We start from the raw sequence: 27,917 nt of genomic DNA, 5'->3' as shown, positions 1-27,917 counted from the left end.
ATTATGAACAACTAGGCTACTAACTCCAAGGTCCAAGGTTCAGTTCCCGATACCGGCAGGAGAGATGTGGCTGATTGGCTTTTAACATGACACCTTACAGTTGTTTAACATAAGAATTGCATGGCCATGCTTTGGTATGACGGTTTCTGCGCTGAAATAATATATATGGTTCTGTAAATGTGTCGTAAGGGCTAAAGCCCTCATGAGCTATAAGTAACAACCGATGAGTTTCATCTTAAAAATAGTTCTCCTACTGGAGTGATACAACATCTTGTATTAACACAAAGTGAAAAACAGGACCTTGTATTGCCAGCAGAAGCGTAGTACTTTAAGATGCTTATCATGCAATGAAGGAGAAGTACATGTCTCTCTGGTGAATCGAACTAAAGTAATACAATTCGCATATCCTTCATTGCATGGTAATCCTCTTAAAGTGCGTACATTCTTTAAGATTAGACAGGACGCTATCCGTAAGCACAACAAAACATGATGTTATTTAAAATGTTACAAAAATAATCGCAACAAAAATATTGGTAGCTTTTTTAATGTGTATTTTTATCAGATAGCCAAAACAAAAGTTTTTGAAGTAGCGTGATTCCAAAGTCACAGCAAAGATTAGTTTTTAGAAAAGAATACATGACCAATTTACATGTGATATACTTCTTATGCGGAGTTTATAAGACAGACTCTGTGCTGTGTATGTGGAATGGACGTTGGTCCTTAACCTTCACGATTAACTATCACCCCGTACAGTTGTTATCACTGTTGGATACCTGCCACGTGCAGTTCCGCACACTTACCGCCCATCCTTACGTAAAACAACGAGAGGAATGGGTTTACGTTATGGACAGGTTTTCCTTTTGTTCGTATAGTCCTTTAAATCCGGGGATCCACGGTTGACAAATACCCTGTATGCCTACAGGATAAATTTGAATATAAATGTAACGTTTTTCATCCCGTCGCCGTATTTCTGGCCATTATGTTGTGGTGAACACTTAATGAGAGAAATAGGGAAACAGAGCGGGTTACATACATTCAGGGTTGCTCCTGTCCAGTATGTTGGAAGAATTTGACAAACACTTGAATAGTCTTACTTAAATAAATGTTAAAGAATATATTTTATTATTTACAATAGAATGTGATAATCATTATCGCAATGTAAACACTATTAACGGTATTTTGGGAGAATAGTAAGTTATCCTTAGCTCGAGTTGCTTCCCTTGGATCGTGAATTACAATCAGCTTCTCTACATGATTAGTTATGTAGTCAAGAAGTTAGTTTTCCCTTTACTTGGGTCATATCGTCTGCTTTTGGGAGTATCCCATCATCTGCCGTATCTCAAATACCCAAAACATCGGCAATGCATACCCATCGCTTTGGTGGTATAGACGACATTTCTGGTGTGTCTTGTTTGTAGAGCCGTAGGTCAGGGAGCGTCTGAACTGCTCGATGTCAGTCAGAGAAATGAGTCGCTTTTTAGTGCGTCCGCCGGCTTTTATACCTTCCAAAGTGTAAACAAACGCGAAATTCTCTCATGGAATTTCGCTGAATTATGATGTTTCCGACAGTTTAAAATGTACAAAATAATAACATATCGCTTATTGAAGCTACGAAGGATCTATGCATACTTCGTTTACATTTAAAGGTAAGCTATAAGGTCTGAAATCGTGTCTGAATCGAAGTTGGCGAATCTCGTCATTTTGAACGGCATGCAACAGTCGTAGCTGGAAGATAGATATTGGAAATTTCTCTTACAAATACGTATTTACGAGAACGCAAATCATGTCTCATAACATGGGTGAAATCTACATATCAGAAGACAGTAAATTCGTAACATAAATATTGATCGAATATTGATACCTCCCTCGGTCTTATCTTCTGTTGTGAAGCCTCATCTCTTACTGTTGTTGTGCTAGCATCTCTTTTCCATTTGCTGTCTTTTGCTGTAAAGTCTGTTGTTGTCTTTCGTTGTGATGTCTAGTCCGTTCCTGTTGTTGTCTTTCGTTGTGATGTCTAGTCCGTTCCTGTTGTTGTCTTTTTCTTTGCTATATGCTTCTCCCTGTTTGTTTTTTGAGGGATGTCTCTTCCTATCGACATTGTTATCCGTTTTTTTCATATGCCATATGTCAACGCCGTTGTATTTGTTTGAATTAACATTACATATATAAACACCAACGGTAATTAAAAAATCACAGTACACAGAAAACAGTATCGGAGAGAAAAATTGAAAATCGTCGATGTACAAAACATAAACATACCTGTTATATTTAAAACTCACGCAGATGACGGATGACTAACACCGAGTCAGCTTTAAATCTCATCAAACACAGGTTGGCGCGGATTTACGTCCCTGTTCCGGGTTTTACTGAGCCTAGAACACAATATAATGAAAGACAGAGAGAGCAATACTGTATATATACCTTCACGATGTGGTATTGTTAGATGGCCCAGTACGATTGACATTCATTATGATTGCAACACATGGTCGATGAATCTACAATTTTAACTACGGGTTGTGACTGACATTAACGATTTATCGACCAAGATTATGACTGAAACACGTGGTACCGTAAAACACGATATTTAATTATGTTTACAACTAGAATATATTGTCTGACGAAATAGCGATGTTTGACTTTGCTTTTGACTAAACGGCATTGCAATACACAGCAACTATATTGAATATTGTTGTAACTGACTGAAAGACAAAACAGCAACACCAACCATAGTTATACCCCCGCAACGAAGGGGGTGGGGGTGGGGGTGTGTGGAATTACTTTTTCTGTCTGTCCGTCCGTCCGTCTGTCTGTAGAAAATATTTAGCCCTTTGACTTCTGTAGACGGTACATTACGTTACTGAAATGGTTAATTATCTCGGAAACGATAGGTATTTTGAATACACATATACATCGGAACATTGTAGGGATTAATAAAAGCTACCCGACTGACAAATTTACAAGGTCTTCGGGTCAGAGGTCACGAATGAATTAAGTTACTGAAATGGTTGACTATCTCGAAAAAAGTAGTCAATTTATAAGTATTTGAACCAAATCTCAATTAATTCAGGTATGACTAACGATTGTAGACGGTTAAACTACTTTGGAGATTTTCCAACGAATGTATTATCTAATATGTGTCAATGTTTACTAGATTAAGGACATATGAAGGTCAAGGAAAGGAACTGACCCACTGCATGATCGTAAAAAACGACTTATATCCCTCTGTGGTATCGGGGATAAAAGTAAGAGGTGACCCGCCCTGCATAATACGGGATTGTTATCTTTGTCTTGCACTTAGAGGATATTATGTAAATAAAAAAAGATCTGCAGCCCCCATTGCGGCGCTTGAGCTCTTTCTTTTTTCTTTTCCCCTACAACCGTCTTTGTTTGTGCTTGGTTGTGGGGACGATAGATTCCTGATAGAAATGCACTCAGGTTATGTCTATACATGTACAATTTACTAAATTGATCGAAGATACACCGAGATATTATCATTTCCTGATGACTATGTCATAGCGTTCTGTTACGTAGACCAACTCTTTTACTTTTTGATCTATTTACTGTTTTTGTACTCACTACTTTATATATCATTATCATTATACATACATATTTTATTGCAGAGATAAGTTTTTTGTTGATCATCTAATTTTAATCTGTCAGAATCCCTGACTGTTTGATAGTAATGGTAATATTACGGGATTTTCCTATATATACACAGTTAAGGTAAATACTAACGAACGAAACGAGTGGTTTAATTAAACAAGTGACAGTGTAGAAGTATAAAGGTGTTGTGGTAATCATTTACATAATACAGCATTTACATAACTCCCTATCTATCCACCTGGGGATGGAGTTGGGCAGCATCTACTGTAGAACCACCCGTAAATGTATACAAGGTAATACGATATAGGATTTGTGCATTGAGTGAACTAGTCTTTAAAAGACTGTTGATGAAATGTAACATACAATTCAGTCGTAAACAGATCGATTTTAACACCCCTCTTGTTACCATTCCGAAAAAATCAGTTCCCATTGGCCACAGTACGATCTCTGTTCAACAGCTGTGCCTATGACGGCTAGAGATGAATGATGAAGCACTGTAAACACTCGGAGCTGTTCCATTTAGTCTCGTGTATGTGTTCTTCAAATCATACATTCCCTGAACCAAAAAATCAGCATATCACCAGATGATGTCTGAGTGAATATAATTGTTGTTGCGTTGACGTTATAATTATCTTTATATGGGCGCCTTAATCAAGTAAAGGATATTTGCTGTGTACTCCCCGGAGAGCACGTGGTTTCGCTACAAGGGGGATTTTGTTTTTCATTATATCTTTCGCTTTCAATTAATCTTATGTCTCCTCGGCTACTTTCAGTGTCTATATACATTCTGGCTTTGCTCTCTAATTTTCTATTTGTGTATTAGCACTATGGTATTTTTTTAAATCTTATTTTACAATACAATTCACGTATAATATATGACACATACATAAACAACTTCGAATTAATGTATCTGAACACGTCTTGGTGTCTGTTATGCAATTTGTGACTAATGTTTTTGGTTTTGTACAACATTGTTCAAATATTATTTGTAAGTGTTTGGATTGAGTTCTTATTCGTATGAGTTTCCGTTTGAGGGCGATTTATTCCAATTGCATAACTTCATCACGGATGCATTCTAATCATTGACCCTGCAACTCGTATCTGCAAACAGTTTGGTTTGGTTTGGTTTAGTATTGTTTAACGTCCTATCAACAGCTATGGTAATTTAAGGACGGCCTCCCCTGTGTGCAAGATGCACGGGTGTAGTGTATGCGTGTTTTTTTTGGAGGCTGCGATATGTTCGTGTTTGTCTCCTTGTGATAGCGCGGAACTGATGCCGACTTTATAGTGCTACCTCGCTGAAACATACTGTCAAAGATACCCAGCAGGGCACCCCGACCGGTGACATTATACTGACAACGGGAGAACCAGTCTGGTATGACACTGGTATGACTTGGTCAGGGGACACAACCCAAAGCCTTCCTCACAGGGGCGAACGCTCAACTAAAGGCCAAGGGAGACATAAGTTGTTTAGAAAGAAGAGAAAAGAAAAGATCCCAAATTTAGTCGCCTCTTACGATCATGCAATGGGGGCAGCAGGTAACCTCTTAACAACAATATATATACATGAATGAAAAACAAAATTTGTGTTAGCAGATTGAGAGCTGTTACATCTATATTTCATTTTCATTACTTACATGTAAATGTGCAAGAATTGAAACTCATAGGTTTAAATGTGCATATTATAATATACATTTATGAATTTAAAGAGTCAGGTGATGTTACATACGGCATACACTTGATCAGTGTCATACCAAATTGTGAATATAAACAGATTTACAGATTGACAAACATTATTCATTGAATTGCGACGTAAATGCAGACTTAAAATTACTAAAACGTCAAAACAATAAACCAGCCCGACATCGTTCTGGTCTATTCTTGTTGATTCAACCACATCCTAATTCTGTTGTACCACTATCCATATAGTGTGTTGGGGAATATTCTTCTTTCCTTCAACAATCCTGTTAATTATGGCATTTATTGATCAAACTGCTTTAACAAGACTCGATAGAATTGTTGTATTCCTACGTGATGGATTTCGTGTGCTTATGAATGACTTTATCAGTATTATACATAGTGCCTTTTTGGCGTTCCCAATACGAAAATCCACATTCACACAATAGCACTGTTCCAGCCACCACGATCCCTATTCCGATCAAGTAGAAGGCACTTTGAATGTCTATTACGTTTACAACTGTAGCTTCAGGTACTAACGAACTAAAACACGTGCTTCTCTTAGGCCAATGTTTCAACTTCCAAATTTGTAACAGTCCACTTTCGTGTATTCCGAGTATTCTGAAAAAAAGGAATAAAACAATCTACATGCATAATTAAATAAATTTATCCAGACCAAGAATTTACCGGTAATCTGTCAAAAGTAGTTGGATTTATGAAAAGATACTTGTACATCAGACGGTCATACTTTCGGGGTCGAAGAAAGATGCAACAGTTCACTGAATTTCACTTACATTGAAATACAACGTTCCCTTGTGAATATTTTATAATTACACCAAAAAAGACAGAAACTTCACAGCTCTTTGGAAAATTATATGGCGTGTTTAACTTTAGATTCATAAATGTAGGAAGTGTTTTCCCTTTTTTATCAGATGGCGTGAAGATAAAGTATGTGTCTGCGAATACAATTGTACATATGGGTTTTTTGAAAAATATGGTACAGTGACATGATAGCAAACTTGCAATTCAGTTAAGAAACTTTGTAGAACCTCTTTTTTTTAGAAAACCCGTGTTACGAATAACTTACTCGTTAGCGAATAACCTAGTATATGGAGAGTTGTTTGGAAGTCCGATGGCGTACTGTAAAGGGAGAAACTCCTCCTTCGTCATCACCATATCACACTCCTTGCGGGTTCTCATCTTTATCTCGCTATAGGTCTTGTCTCCTAGGAACACATAGTTTCCGTCCAATACCTTGGATATGTGGATGTCGGGATCTGAACTCAGCACGTTCCCATCGGACTCGTTAAAGCGGACAAGCCCGTTCCACACCTTCCGGTAAACGTGCTGCTGAGATGTCTGTAATAGTTAAAATGCCTCTTCAAATGCCCGTAGTCTTTAAACATGCATCTAGTCATATTTACATATAAAACATGACAAAGGAACTTTCTTATATCATCGCTGCAAAGTATATAAATCTGAACTATAGAAAAACCATGGTGTCACGATCTCTTAAAGAACCCATTCACCGAAATTGATATGTCCACAAAGATATGATCATATTTATCTTTTCCCCATATTGATCTTACTCATTTCTTTTCAAAGCTGCTTTCTATGCATATCATACAATAAAAGTTAAGGCCCTGGACAATGATTTCAATATTTGAACTTTCATCGTTGTATGACCCTGGTCTTAAGCATATAGACCTGTGACATGAGACAGGCTCTGTTGTTTATGATACGTACACAAGTAGTTTTAAATCGCAAATAGCTTCGTTATTAAAAAAATCAGGCCAGGACATTTTTTGACTTTGACCCCTTGCCACGACCTTGATTTTTACGATACGAACATTCAGAGTGTTTGTCGTCTAATCGTCAAACATTAAGGAGGTTTAATAACGATATTTTGATGTCATCGGTAGAACTTGTATATGAAATTTCCAAGCGAATTTTTGTGTCTGATAGACATTCTAAATTTCGGGTATTTCTTGGAAGAGAACAATGAAACATTAACTTTATTCAATTTCAAGCTTTGGATATTTTTCAACATATTACAGATGCCATTCCTAAACGATTACTCACTTAGCCATACATATCAGTGTTTGAAACCTCCCCCACACCACCCTACCCAAATGGTGCATCCCCTAACCATACCTTGAAGATATCGATGAAGGCTGTTCCCCCAATGGTGCCCCACCTGTACTCATCCTGGCCGACCATACCACTGATAGTGTCGAAAGGTAGCTTTTCCTTGGACACAGTGAGGAAGGCGATCAGATTTCCGCTGTACGTGGCCATCATGGCGATACAAAAGAGCCACCAGAAGCTAAGCAGTGTCCTCCCTGAAACCGCGTCCGACAAGTGTTCTCCTCCTGGTGTGATAAAGTAAACAAATAAATACAAAAAAAAATAAAAAAAATTGCAGAGTTATCTTCTCTTGTGAGCAGGTCTTGATTGTTACGTCATTGGTTTGAGTGAGAAATTACGTCGTTTTCTCAAAAAATATATATCAAAAATTGATGACGTTACTCTCACAAACAAATGACGTAACAAGCAATACCTGCTCAAAAGAGAAGATAATTCTGCAATACGAAAAGACGTAATTGTCCACTATATGTGTAAGAGGCAACTAATGTGGGAACCAACTGCAGAATTTGGGAGTTTCTTTGTGCCATCTACTTGGGGACGCTAAAATGACCATAATAGATCTGCTGCAACCCATGCCGTTGCAACAATTGGGATCTTTGTTCTTTTTTCTGCTTCTATCAACCGTTTTGTATCCTAGCGCCTCAGTTGGCAATACGTATCAACGCATGCTTACGTTATAAGGTACACTCATTGTCAAACGATCACCAATTTATTAAGACATAGTTGATATATAAGATACTACCACTTTATATGACATACAACATAGCACCAGTAAATTTGGCATATAGCTGGATACAGTTGCCTGAGTTTTGGAAGTGATACATTTCCAGACACGAAAACAGTCCCGAATCTCCCTGTACTACATGTTGTATCTATTTTCCACTAAAAGAATTGTTATTAATGAGTGTTTTATTTTTATATTGTTGCCAATCGACAATCTGAGTCATTTAGGGCCCAACATCACTGTAAAAAAAACATTAACGAAATAAACACACAGCAAACCAGAACAAGAAGGCTTAAAATATGTAAAGGATTTAGAAATACATCAATATCGAACAAATTGGCTACACAATGTATTATATTTCATTGTAAAGATCAAAAGATTGTAAAAAGTCATATATTGATTGCACAGAAACAGTATCGAATAATCTTTTCATAGACGGTACATCATATATCTGTTACGTATTTGATTGAAATCAGCGCATTCAATTATAAAGTGTTTGACTGTAAATGGTTGACTACCTTGTGTAAGGAGAGCGCCGTACAGGTACCAGAAGGAGTCTGAGAAGTGATGGAGGCCCCTCATGGATGACCTGTCCGGTATCTCTCTGTAGTACGGACTGAGGTACTCTAACATACACAACACAAACGACATGGTCGGAAGTGATATCCCAATACAGATAAGGACGGTCGTAGTAAACGGATCGATGAGTGTCCGCCATTTTGTCTCGGAAGGATCGGGCTTTTTCAGAATCATTTTGGTTGGCTCAAAATAATAAGGGTATGAAAAATCCATAACTGCCTCCCTATTTGTCTGGATCGAGATTGGAGCCACGATTAAGTCAACCTCCTGCGAATGATTAGTGTTAGTTTCATATAATTATACAAATATGCAGAAATTGTCCATTGAAAAAATACTCTTTCTCTGAACTGTTTGTCTTATTCGTGAGTTTTTATAAATTTCTTTTATTAACCTAACTTATCTTTTTTGTTACATTTCTTCCTAATGGCATACATATATTTAAAAAAAAAAGCATGCAAATTTTTTTGAACGTTACGAACTCAAAACACAACACAGCACATACTTTAAGTGTGTTATAATTATCAAAAATGAACATACATTTCTTTGCATTTGACCAATCAAGCCATTGAAGCTGCCGTTCTCGAACTCCATTCCCCATGCTCCATCAGCTGGCATTGTCATACGGTACCTACATTGTGGGTTTATTCATTATAAGAGGTCAATAGTTCTACCACTGCATCACATATATCAATATACCAGGACAATATAAACAATATTTTCAATACAAAGGACAAGATATACCACAATATTAAAGCATTTAGGACCACTTTACATATGTACTAAAAAGTGAACATACAAGGACAAAATATATCACAACGTCAACATATATTAACATAAACACATCCAGTGTCAACACACAGAAAAAATGTCAATCGGTATATTGTCAATACATTGGTACAAAATAGTATCACAGTACCAACACAAGGTTATAATATAAACCACAGTGCAACACATTGAAACACAGTATACTTCAATGCAAATAAGTACAAAATCGCATGAATCAACATAAATCATTATTATATACCACGTTGTCAACACACTAGGACATATAATACCAGTGTGAACACAACGGGATATAATATACCGCAGTGTCAACACACTAGGACATATAATACCAGTGTGAACACAACACATTGTGTCAGCACATTAGGACAAACTATACCATAGTGTCAACACATTAGGACATAATTATACCAGTGTCAACACACTTCGACATTATATACCGCATTGTCAACACACTAGAAAGCAATATACTGCAATGTAAAAACACAAGGGCATAATATACCACTGTGTCAACACACTAAAATGTTATATATTGCAGTGTAAATACACAAAGATATAATACACCGAAGTGTCAATACAAGAGAACATAATATATCACTGTGTCAACACACTAGGACATCATATACGTCAGTGTCAACTCACAAAGACATTATATACACACTTCAAACACACTTCGACATTATATACCACAGTTCAAACACACATCGACATTATATACTGCAGTGTCAACACAATAAGACGTAATGCACCAGTGTCAACACGCCAGGACTAATACGCCTTTGTGTTAACACACTAAAACGTACGTAATATACTGCAGTATAAACACACAAAGACATAAAACCGCAATATAAATACACCAGGACTAAAACCGCAGTGTCAATACGCCGACAACGATAGCGTAATATATCGCAGTGTCAACACAAGAGGACATAATAAACCACTGTGTCAACACACTAAAACGTAATATACTGCATTGTTAATACACAAGGACACAATACATCGCAATATTAATACACCAGGACATAAACCGCAGTGGCAATACGCCGACAACGATAGCGTAATATATCGCAGTGTCAACACAAGAGGACACATATAACAATGTGTCAACACACTAGGACAAAAATATGATTAACAAACAGTGACAGCAGATTCTACAATGCCTTCACAGAATTACAACATATACCAGATATTTTAAACACTTTGACACAATTTACCGCAGCGTCAACATACAAAGACGAAAACGGCACTCAAAGATACGTACATGGTAAAATAAGAAGCTTGTCTATCAGTACTTCAAAACGTGTTAGATATTGAAGATTTCCCTATATTCATAGTTATAATATGAAAAATAGCAAACATACGTAAAATTCAAACTGGATGCTAAATGGGCTAGCATGTCGATGCAGAATCCGCTAAAAGTCATGTTTTCGTGTTTGCCTACAAATGGATACCACTGTAGGAGGAAATGAAAACAGGATTGTTAAATACGGTTATAGGGAACAAAAACAACAGAAAAAACAAACAAATGTAAATAAATCACCAAATATATGAAGTAGGGAAACAACTATTAAATAATTTTAAGTCGATGTGGATTCAAACGAAGAAAAATGTGCTAACAGTCTATAATGTACATTTAATGGCTACAATAAGCATCGTAAGGGTTAGTACGCGCACGTGAAATCCAATTTTCTACTTCGTTTTGCAAAATAAATTTGATTCATCAACTATTAGCATACTGATTTGTGTACTTATTTTGTGTAGAAGCAGGTCAAATTTCCTTAGTTAGTATGGTTTAGTAAAGGGGTATTCATGATATGTAAATAGCAATGAACTAAGGACATGGGATTCTAACCGATGGTGTGCCAATACAACAAGCCAATCAATTGAGAGGTTTGGATTAACATACACACAATGTACGTTCCGAGCTTACCATGTTTTATGACTTCACGATTTAACTTATACTGTGATGGTGCTAATGGTATGTATTGTACCATTGATAACTTCCCAATGCTCCCCTTTCTTCAATCGTTTTAATCATATTGACATACAAGAAGTTTCATATCGGTGTCCTTTCAGTTGACATTTGCATTAGACTGTTCACCGCATCAGTCAAAAGAGTGCATACTCTATATGTAAACTAGAACTGTAAGCCAAAGGCTAACCAATACCCTCGCCCCTAAATAAACCAGAACTGTAAACTAAAGGCTTACTAATGCAAAGCAATATAGTCTCCCACCAGTAATGAGTTAATCGCTATTTTATTGAAAACATAAAAATAAAATAAACAAGTATTTCGCACAAAGGGGAATAGCTCCATCAAAAAGGTTCGAAATCCCAAATTAAAATGCCGGTGCACAACTACATAAGATACCGATCAATCCTGCCAAGTTTCAATGAAATCCACCTGTCAGTTAAAGAATAGTTGTCCAGTATTTCGCACAAAGGGGCATAACGCAATCAAAAAGGTTCGAAATCCCAAATTAAAATGCCGGTGCACAACTACATAAGATACCGATCATTCATGCAAAGTTTCAATGAAATCCACCAGTTAGTTAAGGAGAAGTTGTCAAGTATTTCGCACAAAGGGGCATAACTCCATCAAACAGGTTAGAAATCCCAAATTAAAATGCCGTTGCAAAACTACATGAGATACCGATCAAAGTTTCAAAGAAATCCACCTGTTAGTTAAGTTATCTAGACAAGTTACTGCGGACGACAGGCAGACGTCCAGACAAACATCCAGACAGGGTGATGCCAGAATACCCACCTAACTTCGTTGCGGGGGTATAATTAACAAACTAACCACGTTTCTAGTTTAAAGGGAAATCACGTGAAAAGGCTTTTTTTTAATGAATGTATGTATTGTATGCACTTCCACTCATAGTCCGTTCCAAATGTCCAGTTTGACCACTTGAATTGTTCGGGAAAACCCTGCTAACAATAGCGCCGATAACGTCACCTGACTAGGCAGTAAACACAAGTCGTGCGAGCGAGATGAAACGGTTTCCAAAGGGGCCGTAAGGCAACTGCAACTTCTTACCGCACTATGAAACCAAGTTACATGATTTCTAAGTCCGTAAGTGAATCCTTCCCACTGGCAATAATGATTCCGTGACGTACCCCTTGCGCTATTTTTTGACCATTTGGCAACTGTTCGCTTCGTAGCTGACACGGTACAACACTTTTCTTTCGCTTACTTCACACGGCCAGTCATTTTGTTTACAAAGAAATGGTGTGCTATGCGCATGCGCTAGTAGAGGGAAATCCCTGAACAAAACGTTGGTCTGACAGGTAAAAATACCGATGATTATCTTAGATTTAAACATTTTTATGCATCTATTTCAGCCAAATCCGATCGTTATTTTCCATAAGGAGTCTCACTTGATTTGTTTATGTAGTATTTGAAAAAAAGACACAAAAAAGTTACTTCAGCGTGATGCCCCTTGAAGTGAATTCCTTACAAAGCATATGCAGTTGTTCAGCAGAGTTTGTTGATTTTGGAAATATAGCATAGATCATCGTTTCATCGTTTACACAATGTACTTACAGGTGTGTCGGAACGCTTCAAAACCGACTAATCCTTCTGTCTCTAAAGCTACGACTGTTTGAGCGTATTACAGTTGACCGTTCGTTTGACAAAGAACCTATTTTGAGCGTCCATTATCATTACCTAACATTTACTACTGTATTTCAGGTATTGCTGGTAAAAATCTCAACTACTTACAACATCAGATTTATAAATTAAGCATGAATTCAAAAATCATAAGCTGTCAATTTATATCAAAATATATATTGAAAATTATATTTTCTTATATTTTTATATTTCCGATTCATTTATTATCGTTTTCTAGCACTTAAAAAATGACATTTGGCGATATAATTTATTTCCGTTTCCTTGACTTATGGAAAACTTGATAAGACGTTAAACCCTAGACCACCAACCGGCCAACCAACGTACCTAGCCCTCTACGAAAGATCACAATCGTCTATGTACTATGATTATCACATGACAAATTATCTGCCTGCAGAAATTATCTTTGTTCAAATAACGATATACATTACCACGTTGGTGGAGACCAGGAGTTGTCGTCCATTAAATCCGAATTTTGCATTAGGGAATATATCGCCGGACGTGAGCAGTCTACCCGAGTCCCGTATGTGTCCGACGGTCTGGAATCCTCTTCCGGACTTGGTCCACATCAGCGCTTCTATAGCGACCCACTGACAAACCACCTTATTGTGCTGGACGAAACATGCAAGACATGTCGTGTTAGTGTACAGATCAGAGAACGTTAACTACAAAGCTGACTAAGTAACGCTATGATCGCAACTTTAGAAAATCAACTATCAGTCACGACATGAACGATTCACAAATGGGAGCAAATACATTATTGTCACTAACATGCTATGAATAATGGGTTCAGAAATAACAACTAATGAGTCAGGGTGATTGTAATTTAAACTTTCACCTGGCTAATAGGTATCAACATCACATACTATCTAATACACAAATCTTTCCGAATCGCAATTTGCAAAGGCAATCGAAACAATTCAAGTCAGACCTTTTTCAATTACCTTCAAATTATACTTATATGAATATGACATTTGTATAATACATTTTAAATTAAAAAGTCAATAATCGAGAAAACAACTATTGCAAAGCTAAAAGCATCTGGAGGGTTTTATGTCGACCATACAAATGGCGGATAAATCTGTCCAAGAGATGAAAAAAACGAACTATACAAATAATAACAAATGGTCTCATATATCTGATATTATGAAGATACTAGAAGAAAATATCAAATGTAAAAGTAACAGACATGTCGTGCATCATTACAAATACCGTTTGCGTGAACCACTCTGTGAGAAATGTTAGCTGCGGAAAAAACATATTCTATATTAATTGGAATTATGTGTATACATGCCGTTGTCTGATAGAGCGTGATTCGCTAAAAGCATCTGAAGGGTTTTATGTTAAAAAAAACCCACAGATGTTGGCAGTTTTATTATGGTAATAACTACTTGTACTTTGTGCTAAAATTGAAATTAAACGTTGCTATTGACACGGCCTATTTATGATACCGATTCGTTCGTTTCATTAATCCAGCACGACACTTCCTCACACTTTTGAGTTAAGACCGAACAACCCCAACCTAGGGGCAGCATTTATTACATTTCTAACATGAACCACTGCCAAAGGCTAGACACTTAAGACTCTTACCACTTCCGGTGGCCAAAATGATCGGTCGTACAATGGCGAGCTCCCGGACAATATGATGTAGCACTGATCAACGACTCATCTTGGTTTGCTTGGATTTAAGCTCATGAATATGATTTAGTTGTGGATGATGCCTGAATAATTTTCACCATATTATCTGTGTAACATCTACATCAGGTAAACCTGTATGTACACCTGTATATGAACAGTGGTCACTCTCGAGCCGCCATGTTTCGCTTGGCCATTTCGTATGTTATTTAAATTTGTCTTTATTATTCATCCTATACGTCCATTGGAAAATTTTCAAACATTCATCATGAATACAGCTATCAAGAAAAGTACCAGTACTATTAACTCTGTAACTGACCCAAATGTGATTAGTGAAGTTGTCAGTCAACTTTTAAGTAATGATCTTTTCAAGGACACGCTGATTTTCAAACTCAGAATTCCTGACATTAAACATCAGCTGTCTCAACCCGAAAACAGACAAGATGACATTGAACAATATTCGCGTAGAAACTGTCTCAAGTTTCGAGGAATTCTCGAAGAAGAAAATGAGAACACCGATTCTTTAATATTAAAGGCGTGTAACACTATCCTTGGAGTTACGCTCACTGATAGTGATATCAGCAGAACCCACAGGGTTGGGCCTAAGTCTGACAGATCCCCACGGGACATTATAGTAAGATTCCTATCCTACCGTGTTCGAGCCTCAGTATATGAAGCCAGATTTTCGCTTTTTGTTAGAAGCGAGTCGACCACAAGTAATTCTTCATCGTCCCCCCCCCCCCGGCCCAGTCCATTTAAATTATACGTGAATGAAGCGCTGACCAAACAAAGAGCCCAGATATTCACAAGGCACGTTATCTTAAGTCAGCTGGTCACATATCGGGTACCTGGACGAATGACGGCAGGGTTGTTATTCGGCATAGTAATGAGTCCAAGGCCCAAGTCACACGCCTGAGCGAATTGGATTCCTACCCCGACCCCCCCTCCCCAAGCCCATCAACGTGCCTCGCGATCCGGTGTCCGTACTCTGGCCCACCAAGGTCAACGTCATTATCGCTCCAACAACATTCACCAACGCTCGCGTGGTAATGTTCCCACTATCGCAGGTGTCCATACAGACAATAGGTTTGAGTCACTCCCGAATGAGGGACAACTGTCTTGAATGATCTGTAAAGTTTTATTTTGTTTTTCCAATTTGTCTAAACATACATGTTTGAATGATCACATTTATGTGTGTGTTTATTGATCATACTTGCATATGTTTATTAGTTTCTTAAATCTGTTCCTGTCAACAGTTACATGCATGCTATATTTGTTGTGTTATAGTCCTTTCTAAGTAGCTAAATACATGTGCACACTTTTTTTTCTTTTTTTCATGTATATATATATTTTCTAACACAAGTATATAGTTGCCTGTACACCTGTACATTATTCCTGAAACTCCCTGGCTGTACATATATCTTGTGTATTGTTCACATGTTAAAAATGACAATTATAAATATTCACCATATCATGTTATATGCTATAAACTCTTGTTAGTGTAATGTTTTTTGCCCATTATATTGAATCAAAGGTACTGGGTATGTACAATATATAGATAATAAAATAATTTGTATTATCTATCTGCCTGCCAACATGAGTATTGCATGGACATGTACATGCATTTAAATATCATGATACAAATCTGTTAGTGTTTACATACGTGTTCATTAGCATGTATGTGTTTGTATACTAATGTATAACTAAATGTGAATTTGGTATGATAGATATTAATATATGTAAATTCAAAACATTGACTATTACATATATATAAGTTAAATGTATATTGTGTATTATTGTACGTTTACATAGTTCTGCCTTGTATAATCCTTGTGACTTTATTTGCATATATATCTGTATATAATGGCTTCTCATACTATCGTTGAGAATGTACATGTGTGCATTTTTCATGAACTTCGTCTACATTTTATTTGCGGATCGACCCGCATCATGCTATACAATACGCAAGAATGTATCTCTATTTTGACTTGTATGGCTTACCTTTTAATGAAAGCATAAACATAAATTCTTATTATAAAATCCACAAAAATGCGTACACCTGATATTTTACTCTTATGATTTGATACGTGATGGTTGCTTTCCACGTGCTTTATATATCATCACTTCACTCGACCTTATTTATGAAAACTAGCTTCCTCAACCCACTCATACTTATATATGGTTATGGGAGCCGTGGCTCTGAGGCTCTATCTTTTCCTTTTTATTTTTATGAATATTGATATGCGTAGAGGAACATAATATAATGATGGGTGGATCCTTTGATATTACTTACTAATACTGATATAATCAACATGTAGTTAGAGTTGACTAATTTGTTTTATAATTCAACCCGAATTGTTCGATTAAATGTAGGCGAACCTATCTCTTATTAAGCACAGGGACTCGGATATTTAATACATGTATTGTCTTTTACCATGCCAATATTTCTCTCCTATCCCCCCTAAATAGACGCACAACTACTTTACTTATTGTCATATATATATGTTACCCATGAAGGATGAAATGTTTACAATTTTTTGTCTCTTCTGTTGCTGTCGTATAGATAGATATTTTAAATTAGTATAAATTATCCAAGGGCCTTTGCTTGAAGCGTTTCAAGCACCCTGATGAGTCTTGTTCATTTCTCTTCTTGTCAACATGTGTTTCTCTGATGTAAATTGTGTGTGTGTATGGTAGCTGTTTTATGTTTGTGTTACTGTAATATCTCATCCATGCTCAACTGGATTTCGGATATCACGACGGTGAAATTTCTTTATAGCCGGATGGCTGACCGATCCTTTCCTGTTCATAGTTTCCACATCGACAATGGTTAATTTGGTTTGTATTCTTATCTTTGAAAAGGTTGGTCTCCGGCTATATTTATTATATTTAATCAAACTATATCTCGATATCTATCATGGCTTTCGTCATACTTATTTGTATTATTTTATGACGTTTTCTAGATTCGATAACTTATCTTTTATTCTTTTATCGCATCTTATAATAATGATACGGCGTTGTGACATAGAAATAAATCCTGGTCCACTACAAAACATAAATCTAGTTCATTTAAATGTGAGGTCTCTTAGAAACAAAATACCCCTTATTGAACCAGAGCTAGAAAAGTTTGATATTGTTTGTATAACAGAATCCAATCTAAATCCTTTAATATCTAACACCGACATTCACATGCACTCTTTTACTTCCTCCCTTCACAGAAAAGATAGAACTACAGGTCCAGGCGGGGGGATTATTGTTTATTATAAAAATACTATCATGATTAATAGACGAATTGAATTGGAAAGGGATGATATTGAATTGATCTGGTTAGAAGTAATAATTGATAATCACAAACTTTTACTAGGATGCATATACAGACCTGATAGTAATGTTGATTACTGGAACAAACTAGATGACACTGACCAGAGCTACTGATACTTCAATGGATATGGTACCTACCGGTGACATTAATATCGATATGTTAACCCTTCTACCTAATCATCACCTTTCAAGACTCCTTACTAAGCATAATTTATCTAGCCTTATTAATGAACCTACACGTATAACTCAGGAGAGTGCCACTTCCATTGATGTTATCTTTACAAACAACCGAAACATAATTAGAAATACTTTTACATCACCACCCTTCTGTAGTGATCATTCCTCTGTGCATGCATCCGTTTTATTTAGTGTACTCAAACAACCAAGTTATAAGAAAAATATTTTAAAATATGAAGAAGGTGATTTTGAAAGTATGAATAACACCCTTCTTGATGTTGACTGGGTGAATCTATCTTCAAACCAGGACTCTAATACATTTAACAGTACCATAACTGATTTAATCATGAATCAGGTAAATGACTTCATTCCTGTTAAAGTAAGAACAGTACGTCCTAATGATAAACCATGGATGAGCAACAACATAAGATTAAAGATGAGACAACGCAATAGATTTCACAGAAAGGCCAAATTAACAAATAGTCCTCAGGAATGAAGCCATTGACCTGATCCGTAAAGCTAAGTCAACATATATCAAAACCCTAGAAAACTCTTTAAATGACAATAAGATTCCTCCAGATAAATGGTGGAAAATTGCTAAATCTATCTCTAACTTCACCAATAAATCTTCTCCAATTCCTCCTCTTGTATTTGTTTGTTTGATTTTGTTTAACGTCCTATTAACAGCTAAGGTCATTTAAGGATGGCCTCCCCTGTGTGCAAGATGCATGCGTGTAGTGTATGCGTGTGTATTTTGGGAGGCTGCGATATGTTCGTGTTTGTCTCCTTGTGATAGCGCGGAACTGATGCCGACTTTATAGTGCTACCTCACTGAAACATACTGCCGAAGACACCCAGCAGGACGCCCCACCCGGTCACATTATACTGACAACGGGCGAACCAGTCGTCCCACTCCTAATTTGCTGAGCGTTAAGCAGGAGTATAAACTACCATTTTTAAAGACTTTGGTATGTCTCGGCCAGGGGACAGAACCCAAAGCCTTCCTCACAGGGGCGAACGCTCAACAAATGGCCAAAAGTGAGGCATTGTCAAGGGAGACATTAGGAAGAAGAAAGTTATTTAGAAAGGAGAGAAGAGATAAGGTCGCCTCTTATGATCATGCAATTGGGGGCAGCAGGTCGATTCTTACGCCCGCCCTACCTGCAGGGTCCCTCCTCTTGTAATTAATAACCAAGCTGTTTACCATCCTATTGATGAAGCTGAGGACCTCAATAATCACTTCATTAATATCTCCACATCCTCACCTGACCTCCAACTACCTCAGACAGCACAACCAGCAATTCCTTATTCACTATCTAATATTAATGTTACTGAACAAGATGTTGCTGACCAAATTAATATTCTTGATATAAATAAGCCCCCTGGACCCGATGGAATTGTTCCCAAAATTATTAAAAGATTGAATTCCTCTCTTAAATTACCCCCTCATGATCTTTATTTAATAAAACAATAGAAACAGGAGTGATTCCCAATAGCTGGAAACAAGCAAATATAAATGCAGTTGATCAGGGTAATGGATCATCTAATGATGTTTTAAACTACATACCTATTTCAGTAACTTCATGCCTTAGTGAAATAATGGAAAAAATTGTGTTTAAATATCTTTATAACTACCTGTTGGAAAATTATATAATCACTAAGCACCAATCAGGATTTAAACCTGGTGGTATAAACATAAACAAATAATGATGTATAAAGATAATGCATGGACTCTCACCTCAATACTTACAAAATGTCACAAATCCTTTTATTAACAATCATAATAACAATCCCTACTCTCTTAGACAAACCAGACACTTTAACCCACCTATGTGTAGAACTAATAACTATTTTGACAGTTTTTTCCCCTTTATGTGCCGCGATGTCCAAAATACACACACATACACTACGCGCATGCATCTTGCACACAGGGGAGGCCGTCCTTAAATGACCTTAGCTGTTAATAGGACGTTAAACAAAATCAAACAAACAAACAAACAAAATCAATACTATGGATACTGATATGTTGAACTCTCTATCTCTTGCTCTGTTTTAAAAATTACAAAATAAAGATAAAGTTAAGGACAGAGAAGTAACTTCAATTTTTAAAAACGACGTTGAAAGAATGATTAATATTATTCTTTGCCAATTAAGAAATTCCTGTAGTAATTTAAATTCTGATTTATATCGGGACCATTTAACAGATACTCCAACTTATGGTTGTTCTTTTGAATATGAAACAGCCTCTCATTATTTCCTCAGTTGTCCACTGTATATCGAACAACGAAATACTTTGTTTACTTCTTTGAATATTATTAGTAATCATAACCACATGGATTTAAATATATTTTTTCAAGGTTGTCCTACATGTGATCTGAATATAAAACAGACAGATGCTAAGTCATATTCAGATTTTTATTGGAAAAACTAGGCGTTTTAATTTTTATATGACATAGAAAGCCATGATGTATTATCTAGATAGAATTGTTAATGGAATAACAAAGTATAAACTTTTTGATGCATAATGATAAATGAGATTACAGTTGAGTAGGTTTTTTTTGTTATATCTTGTTCATAATATTATATTGCCTTTCTGTCACATTATTTAAATTTGTACTTTTTAGGTCACCTGAGCTTTAGCTCAAGTGACCTATTGCTATCCGTTTTCGTCCGTCGTCGTCCGTCGTCCGTCGTCCGTTAACATTTTACATTTCAAACTTAAAGTCAAGTTCTGCTGGGCCGATTGAACTGAAAGTTGGTAGGAATGATCGCCTCATGGTCCTGACAAAGTGTTGTTATTTTTCGGGTCAATCAGAAATACAATTTGGCTGCCATGGCCGCTATTTTGCTACTAAGTTCTAATAGGCCGATCTCACTTAAAATTGGTCTAGGAATGATCAGCTCATGGTCCTGACAAAGTTAAGTTAACATTATACTATTTTTTACTCAAATTGGTACATATTTCAACAACAAAAATAAATACTGTAGACTCAGGTGACCCATGGGCCTCTTGTTACTCATACACAGTATTAGTAGCAATGACCTGTGCACATAAATGCACATGGACTTTTGGTCAAAGTCTACTCTTACTGTACATATGATATACTGACTGTGACTATTTAATAATAAAATAATTGTATGTGTGTGGGATGTATGATTGTAAGTTATTTGTGTATTGTTATTGTGATGTCCTATGATGAGTTTATCCCCTTTGTGTTTGTCATGTTGGAGTTATCTCTCCTTATCCTTTAATTAGTATTACTCTTTATAATTTTTCATTTCAAAGTATCCTTAAATCAATTAATCATTATTGTTGTAACTACATTGTATATATGATCACATTGTGAGCCACTCATGGAAAGAATTTATATAGGCTTGTCTGTTATTCAATCCATTTGACCATAACATCTGTCAATAAAATTTGTTGAAATAAAATTACCTCCAGAGAAGGACAGAACACTCCAAACCCAAGAGGTAAGATCCTTGAATGTTTCGATCGAGGCCTTCCATGCCGTACACATGACATACAAATAAAACCTCTAAGGCTGAGTTTTACCCCTAAAATAGGGGATGATAGTTTTTCTCCTCTTAATGACTACGCAATGTTCATGTCTCTCTATGAAAACGACGTATAAATATTTGTGACTAGGATGCGGAAGGCAATGTTATTGCACAAACATTCCCGTCGACAAATTAAGACATTAATATAAAATAGATTCTTCAACAACAATAACAACAAATTATTAGTGCTATGTCTTACTCAACATGTTTACGAATTCTGGTCCAATTCATGTAATTAATCTACACTGGTCTGCACAGAGAAATGTCGACCTTACAAATGGAGGATAAATCTGCCCAAGAGATGAAAAAAACCGAACTATTCAAATAATAAAAAATGGTCTCGTATATCTGATATTATGAAGAAAATTCCAAGCGTAAAAGTAACGGATATGTCGTGCATCATTACACATACCGTTCGCGTGAACCACTCTGTGAGAAATGTTAGCTGCGGAAAAAACAGATTCTTTATTAATTGGAATTCTGTGTATACGTACCGTTGTCTTATATAACGTGATTCTCCCTTTTCATCTGTACGTGCGCATTTGGTACCATCGCGGATTGTTGATGGAATGGGCGGTTATTTATGTTCCGGGTTATCCTTTTCTTTATATACATGTACCATAGCGTTTATGTTATCTTTACTTAAAGGTGAACTGGTACCTTCTCTGATTCTGTGTAAGGAACCGTATCTAACTTCATTGGTGTAAACACACATTGAGTTGATGCTTAGATAGTTGAGTTAAAGATAGTTAGAGGGAGAAAAAAACTAGAAGTCTCTGGATTCAAATTAAACACCTTAATGAATCACTCACACGAATACTCTTGCACACCAAATAATACTTTCTCGACATTTCACAAAAAAGCAATCAAAATACAAAATGAAAAGCAAATACCCTTTTAGATGCAATGTGTTGTTAAAGCAGTATTAGATGATACTTTCATGAATAGGGGATTCTAAGATTTTCCGATTCATATGTGACAAATCATTTCGATCAAGCTACGCTGTTCCAGATAAAAATAAAGTCAGAACACTTTTCATACATAACGGAAACCATCGGTATTATATTTATCACATTGCCGAAAGTGTATGTGAATATTTGTCTACATCTTTTATTCTTATTTTCATTTGCTATATCTATTATCCGGAATACGACCTAGTTATAGTGCAAATGCTTCATGTCAATTGTGGTAATAATATTGACACTATGTGTGGTATTCTACGATATATTACAACAAAGATACAGCTCGGTAAGGTTGTTATTGCTGTTGTTGTGTATTTGTATCACAAAGTAAAGCAGGCCCTTTTACTGACACCTCTCTGTAGTTATACAGTCCTACAGCCATATTGGTTGTCGATACAGTCCTACAGCCATATTGGTTGTCGATATCTATTTAAATGTAGCTGCTGACATTTTACCTGTAGATTGTTGTAAAACAACCTGATAACTGACCCCTGTAGACATGATAGGTTTGGTTTGGTTATATTTTGTTTAACGTCCTATTAACAGCTAAGGTCATTAAAGATATGTCTCCCTCCATGTGCATTGTGTATGCGTGCATGTGTTTGTGTGCCGGAGACAGGGTATGTTTGTGTACCTGACTCTTTGTTATAGCACGGCTCTGATACGATCTTTAGAGTGCTATCTCACTGAAATGCCATGCCGAAGGCATCTAGCATATCATTACGCCCGGTCACATTATATAGTGATACTTGAGTCTTACCCATTACGATATTGTCTGTTGAAATAATGTAGTTATAAGCGGTACTAAATATATATTTTACAGTTCCTCTAGTTGTATCAGTATTGTAAGACATTGTCAGATCTAGATTTATCTATATCATGAATATATGCGATTGTGCACTGAAGGGATCTGTAAGCCATCGAGCTTCACGATACAACAAACAATCGCAAACGTATGAATGAGTTTGTATAATTAAGGATTCATTTTACAGCGTTACAGCATCTTTCGTTCTCTTTGAAATAGCAAGTATGTCACTCCAGAAGGTTGAAATACGTGAATACGAGTCCGACATATTAATAATTAGACAGTAATTAGGCTTACAGTAATTAGCACTTGGAGTTATGTATTCGAATGTAGATAATTTCTATAATATAGTATAAATGTTGCACCTATATAATATGATAACTAGTAATCTCTAATGGAGAGATAGGTCAGAAAAAGTCGGTTCTTGTAGGATCGATCATCGTATGCAATATCATACAAAAGAACACTGATTCTATATGAATAATCCCTTAATAACAAATTATTTGAAGTGTAAAGATAAAAGCAAACAAAATGTTTTACATCGCTAAATACCACGGCTGATATGATGAACACATCATAATCAGTAGATATCTTCATTAACAATGTGTTACGATCAATATCCGTTTTCATTTATCTTATGTTTACCGCGTTTGGAAGTAATTGACACGTTTTATTATCTCTATGATTAAACAAAACCTCACCGGGGGATTATTTTCATTGCAATAAAGGCCGGATTTAGTGATATATTTATATTTCTACGGTATATTTACCTACTGGGTATTGTTAGGTCGCATCAGTAACAGAGAGAAGGCCAGAAGAATGGATCAATGAATACAATAGATAAATTGTCATACCTTTTATCAACCTAGTATTATATACACAACGCAAGGCCTAGTTTACTTTGTGTATTTGATAAAGCCAGTCGGGAATACATTAAGTGATATACTTGAGATGCTTTTACGTACTAGATATTTACAATCCGTGTCATTTACAGCTTCATCGCATAGCCCCTATAAAAAAACCGCTAAAGAGCACTGAAGGAACGGCTTACCAAAACGAATTCCTCCATTGTCAGAGCCTTTAGCGTTTTGTTTCCTTCTCCATATTCAGACACATTATACTTGCTCCCAATGTCACGCAGGACACTCTGTATATACGTCTGTATGTTCTGAAAATATAAAGTGTTTATCTATTTGGAAAAATCTTAATTAACTTTTGCCATTTTCGTGGTGATTGTCATGCCGCATAAAGAATACATTGTCTGAGGATTATTACAGAACACAGTTTTATTTCAAAAGCAAACCCACGAGAAATTATTCTATAAAATTAGATTTTACTTCGACCGCCCTTGGAATTTTGAATCCAAGGTTTGGATACAAAGTGATTAGTTTCGGATGTGATGATATTCATGGGAACAGGTGAAAATTTACATTTGTTTGTGTTGATAAGTTAAGTTTCGCGTTTCTTTATTTTAGTTAGCCCTATACAAAACTTACTTCTCCGTTGAAAAGAGACTTCTTGACTATACTGTCCGGTACGACAATGACCACTACGTTGTCCAGGTTTGTACCTAGATTAGTTAACTGATCGGATGCAGTATGGTCACCAAACGTAACGATCAACCACCGAGTCATGTGTCTCATAGCGTAGCGGTGGACTTCCAAGCGTGCTATAGAAAAAGGCTAGAAGGAAAACGAGAGAAATTTACCTGTAACATCATCCAAGTGAACACAAGGCTAGCATGATAGTTTCATTTTATCAATATGGCTTACAGATGTTGAGCCAGGACCGTACAGACATGAATTAACTGCACTCGCTTTGATTTAATGCGAGAAGCTCCTGCTCTAAACATTCGCGATAGGCCATTATTTGCCAATATATATATTTTCATATATAAGTGTATTATTCAAACAATTTTGTTTAGAATAATTTGCTAGGCAAGAAGAATGCAAATCAATCTGCAATCATGACATGTTTAAAGGTCGTAAAAAAGTCACGACTGACAAGTCCTAAATGTATGTACGAAATGACCACCTGATTGCTTGCCCCCTCGAGACTTTTGCATCGCTTCAATACATTCACGAATTGATTCCTCGTTACTTCATATTCTCATATATTTTTTTTAAATGTTGTCTTTATAGATAGAGTGACATAACTTGCGAGAAAATGCATAGCTAAATCAGGGTTACCTACATAGACCTTAGACCTTAATACACCCTCAAATATTCATGAACTCTCTTGACAATAAAATATATTTGTATCCAATTTGTTAACTCACCCTTTTTAATATAGTTCTGACACATTCCATGCTACATACTAAAGTAATATTTGGCATTTCTCGTATGGCATAATCCATCATAGACAGGAATTCTTGTTCAAACTGAGGGGACTGGATATCTGGTATCATACCGTCAACAATCGACACACCAGCCGCAGACAGACCGTGCACAAGATCATCTAGATGTGCCCCTTATAAAACAAAATTGATATAATTGTCATCAATTTATAAATTCGTTCAAGTGGTTGCTTAATATTTCCATAATTATTAAAGGAAAGTGGTTTATATAGTTTTTAGGTCACCCGATTTTTTTTAATTTTTTTTTTGTTTGATTTTGTTTAACGTCCTATTAACAGCTAAGGTCATTTAAGGACGGCCTCCCCTGTGTGCAAGATGCATGCGTGTAGTGTATGTGTGTGTATTTTGGGAGGCTGCGATATGTTCGTGTTTATCTCCTTGTGATAGCGCGGAACTGATGCCGACTTTATAGTGCTACCTCACTGAAACATACTGCCGAAGACACCCAGCAGGACGCCCCACCCGGTCACATTATACTGACAACGGGCGAACCAGTCGTCCCACTCCTAATTTGCTGAGCGTTAAGCAGGAGTATAAACTACCAATTTTAAAGACTTTGGTATGTCTCGGCCAGGGGACAGAACCCAAAGCCTTCCTCACAGGGGCGAACCCGAGACAAAGTCTCAAGTGACCTATTGCGATCGCCTTTTGTCCGTCGTCGTTCGTAAACAATTTACATTTTTGACTTCTTCTCCAAAACCCCTAAACCAATTTCAATGAAATTTTGCAAAAACCTTCCATGGACAAAAAGTCAACAAAAATAGAGGCCGGTTTGGTTCCCAACCCCCAGGANTCTTTAGAGTGCTATCTCACTGAAATGCCATGCCGAAGGCATCTAGCATATCATTACGCCCGGTCACATTATATAGTGATACTTGAGTCTTACCCATTACGATATTGTCTGTTGAAATAATGTAGTTATAAGCGGTACTAAATATATATTTTACAGTTCCTCTAGTTGTATCAGTATTGTAAGACATTGTCAGATCTAGATTTATCTATATCATGAATATATGCGATTGTGCACTGAAGGGATCTGTAAGCCATCGAGCTTCACGATACAACAAACAATCGCAAACGTATGAATGAGTTTGTATAATTAAGGATTCATTTTACAGCGTTACAGCATCTTTCGTTCTCTTTGAAATAGCAAGTATGTCACTCCAGAAGGTTGAAATACGTGAATACGAGTCCGACATATTAATAATTAGACAGTAATTAGGCTTACAGTAATTAGCACTTGGAGTTATGTATTCGAATGTAGATAATTTCTATAATATAGTATAAATGTTGCACCTATATAATATGATAACTAGTAATCTCTAATGGAGAGATAGGTCAGAAAAAGTCGGTTCTTGTAGGATCGATCATCGTATGCAATATCATACAAAAGAACACTGATTCTATATGAATAATCCCTTAATAACAAATTATTTGAAGTGTAAAGATAAAAGCAAACAAAATGTTTTACATCGCTAAATACCACGGCTGATATGATGAACACATCATAATCAGTAGATATCTTCATTAACAATGTGTTACGATCAATATCCGTTTTCATTTATCTTATGTTTACCGCGTTTGGAAGTAATTGACACGTTTTATTATCTCTATGATTAAACAAAACCTCACCGGGGGATTATTTTCATTGCAATAAAGGCCGGATTTAGTGATATATTTATATTTCTACGGTATATTTACCTACTGGGTATTGTTAGGTCGCATCAGTAACAGAGAGAAGGCCAGAAGAATGGATCAATGAATACAATAGATAAATTGTCATACCTTTTATCAACCTAGTATTATATACACAACGCAAGGCCTAGTTTACTTTGTGTATTTGATAAAGCCAGTCGGGAATACATTAAGTGATATACTTGAGATGCTTTTACGTACTAGATATTTACAATCCGTGTCATTTACAGCTTCATCGCATAGCCCCTATAAAAAAACCG

At 36.3% G+C, this 27,917-nt stretch overlaps 1 protein-coding gene across 1 annotated transcript; it reads right to left on the bottom strand.

Annotated features, from left to right (window-relative positions):
- Positions 1–5,201: 5,201 nt before the first annotated feature.
- On the bottom strand, positions 5,202–26,043 carry LOC110451435 (glutamate receptor ionotropic, delta-1-like). Its single transcript, XM_021499453.1, has 10 exons — positions 25,885–26,043; positions 25,103–25,288; positions 24,658–24,774; positions 13,577–13,756; positions 10,876–10,967; positions 9,269–9,359; positions 8,671–8,998; positions 7,435–7,652; positions 6,368–6,639; positions 5,202–5,901 (listed from the first exon to the last, which is right to left on the bottom strand). The coding sequence occupies exons 1-10, from the start codon at positions 26,011–26,013 to the stop codon at positions 5,631–5,633; spliced, it is 1,884 nt and encodes a 627-aa protein (XP_021355128.1). The 5' UTR covers positions 26,014–26,043; the 3' UTR covers positions 5,202–5,630.
- Between the last annotated feature and the right edge of the window lie 1,874 nt (positions 26,044–27,917).

This window comes from Mizuhopecten yessoensis, unplaced genomic scaffold (genome assembly GCF_002113885.1).
Source record: "Mizuhopecten yessoensis strain PY_sf001 unplaced genomic scaffold, ASM211388v2 scaffold6015, whole genome shotgun sequence".
NCBI classification, from domain to species: domain Eukaryota; kingdom Metazoa; phylum Mollusca; class Bivalvia; order Pectinida; family Pectinidae; genus Mizuhopecten; species Mizuhopecten yessoensis.
The sequence above is the reverse complement of the archived record's forward strand: the minus strand, read 5'-3'. Positions and strand labels throughout refer to the sequence as shown.

Bases quoted from the DNA above. Each gene is read 5' to 3' on its own strand.
- LOC110451435 (XM_021499453.1), bottom strand. From the start codon at position 26,013: ATGATACCAGATATCCAGTCCCCTCAGTTTGAACAAGAATTCCTGTCT. The intron at 24,775-25,102 runs GTAAGTTTTGTA...TTATATTTTCAG, and splicing joins AGTCTCTTTTCAACGGAGAA to AACATACAGACGTATATACA. The intron at 7,653-8,670 runs GTAGTCAACCAT...TTATCACACCAG, and splicing joins CGGCGCTCTCCTTACACAAG to GAGGAGAACACTTGTCGGAC.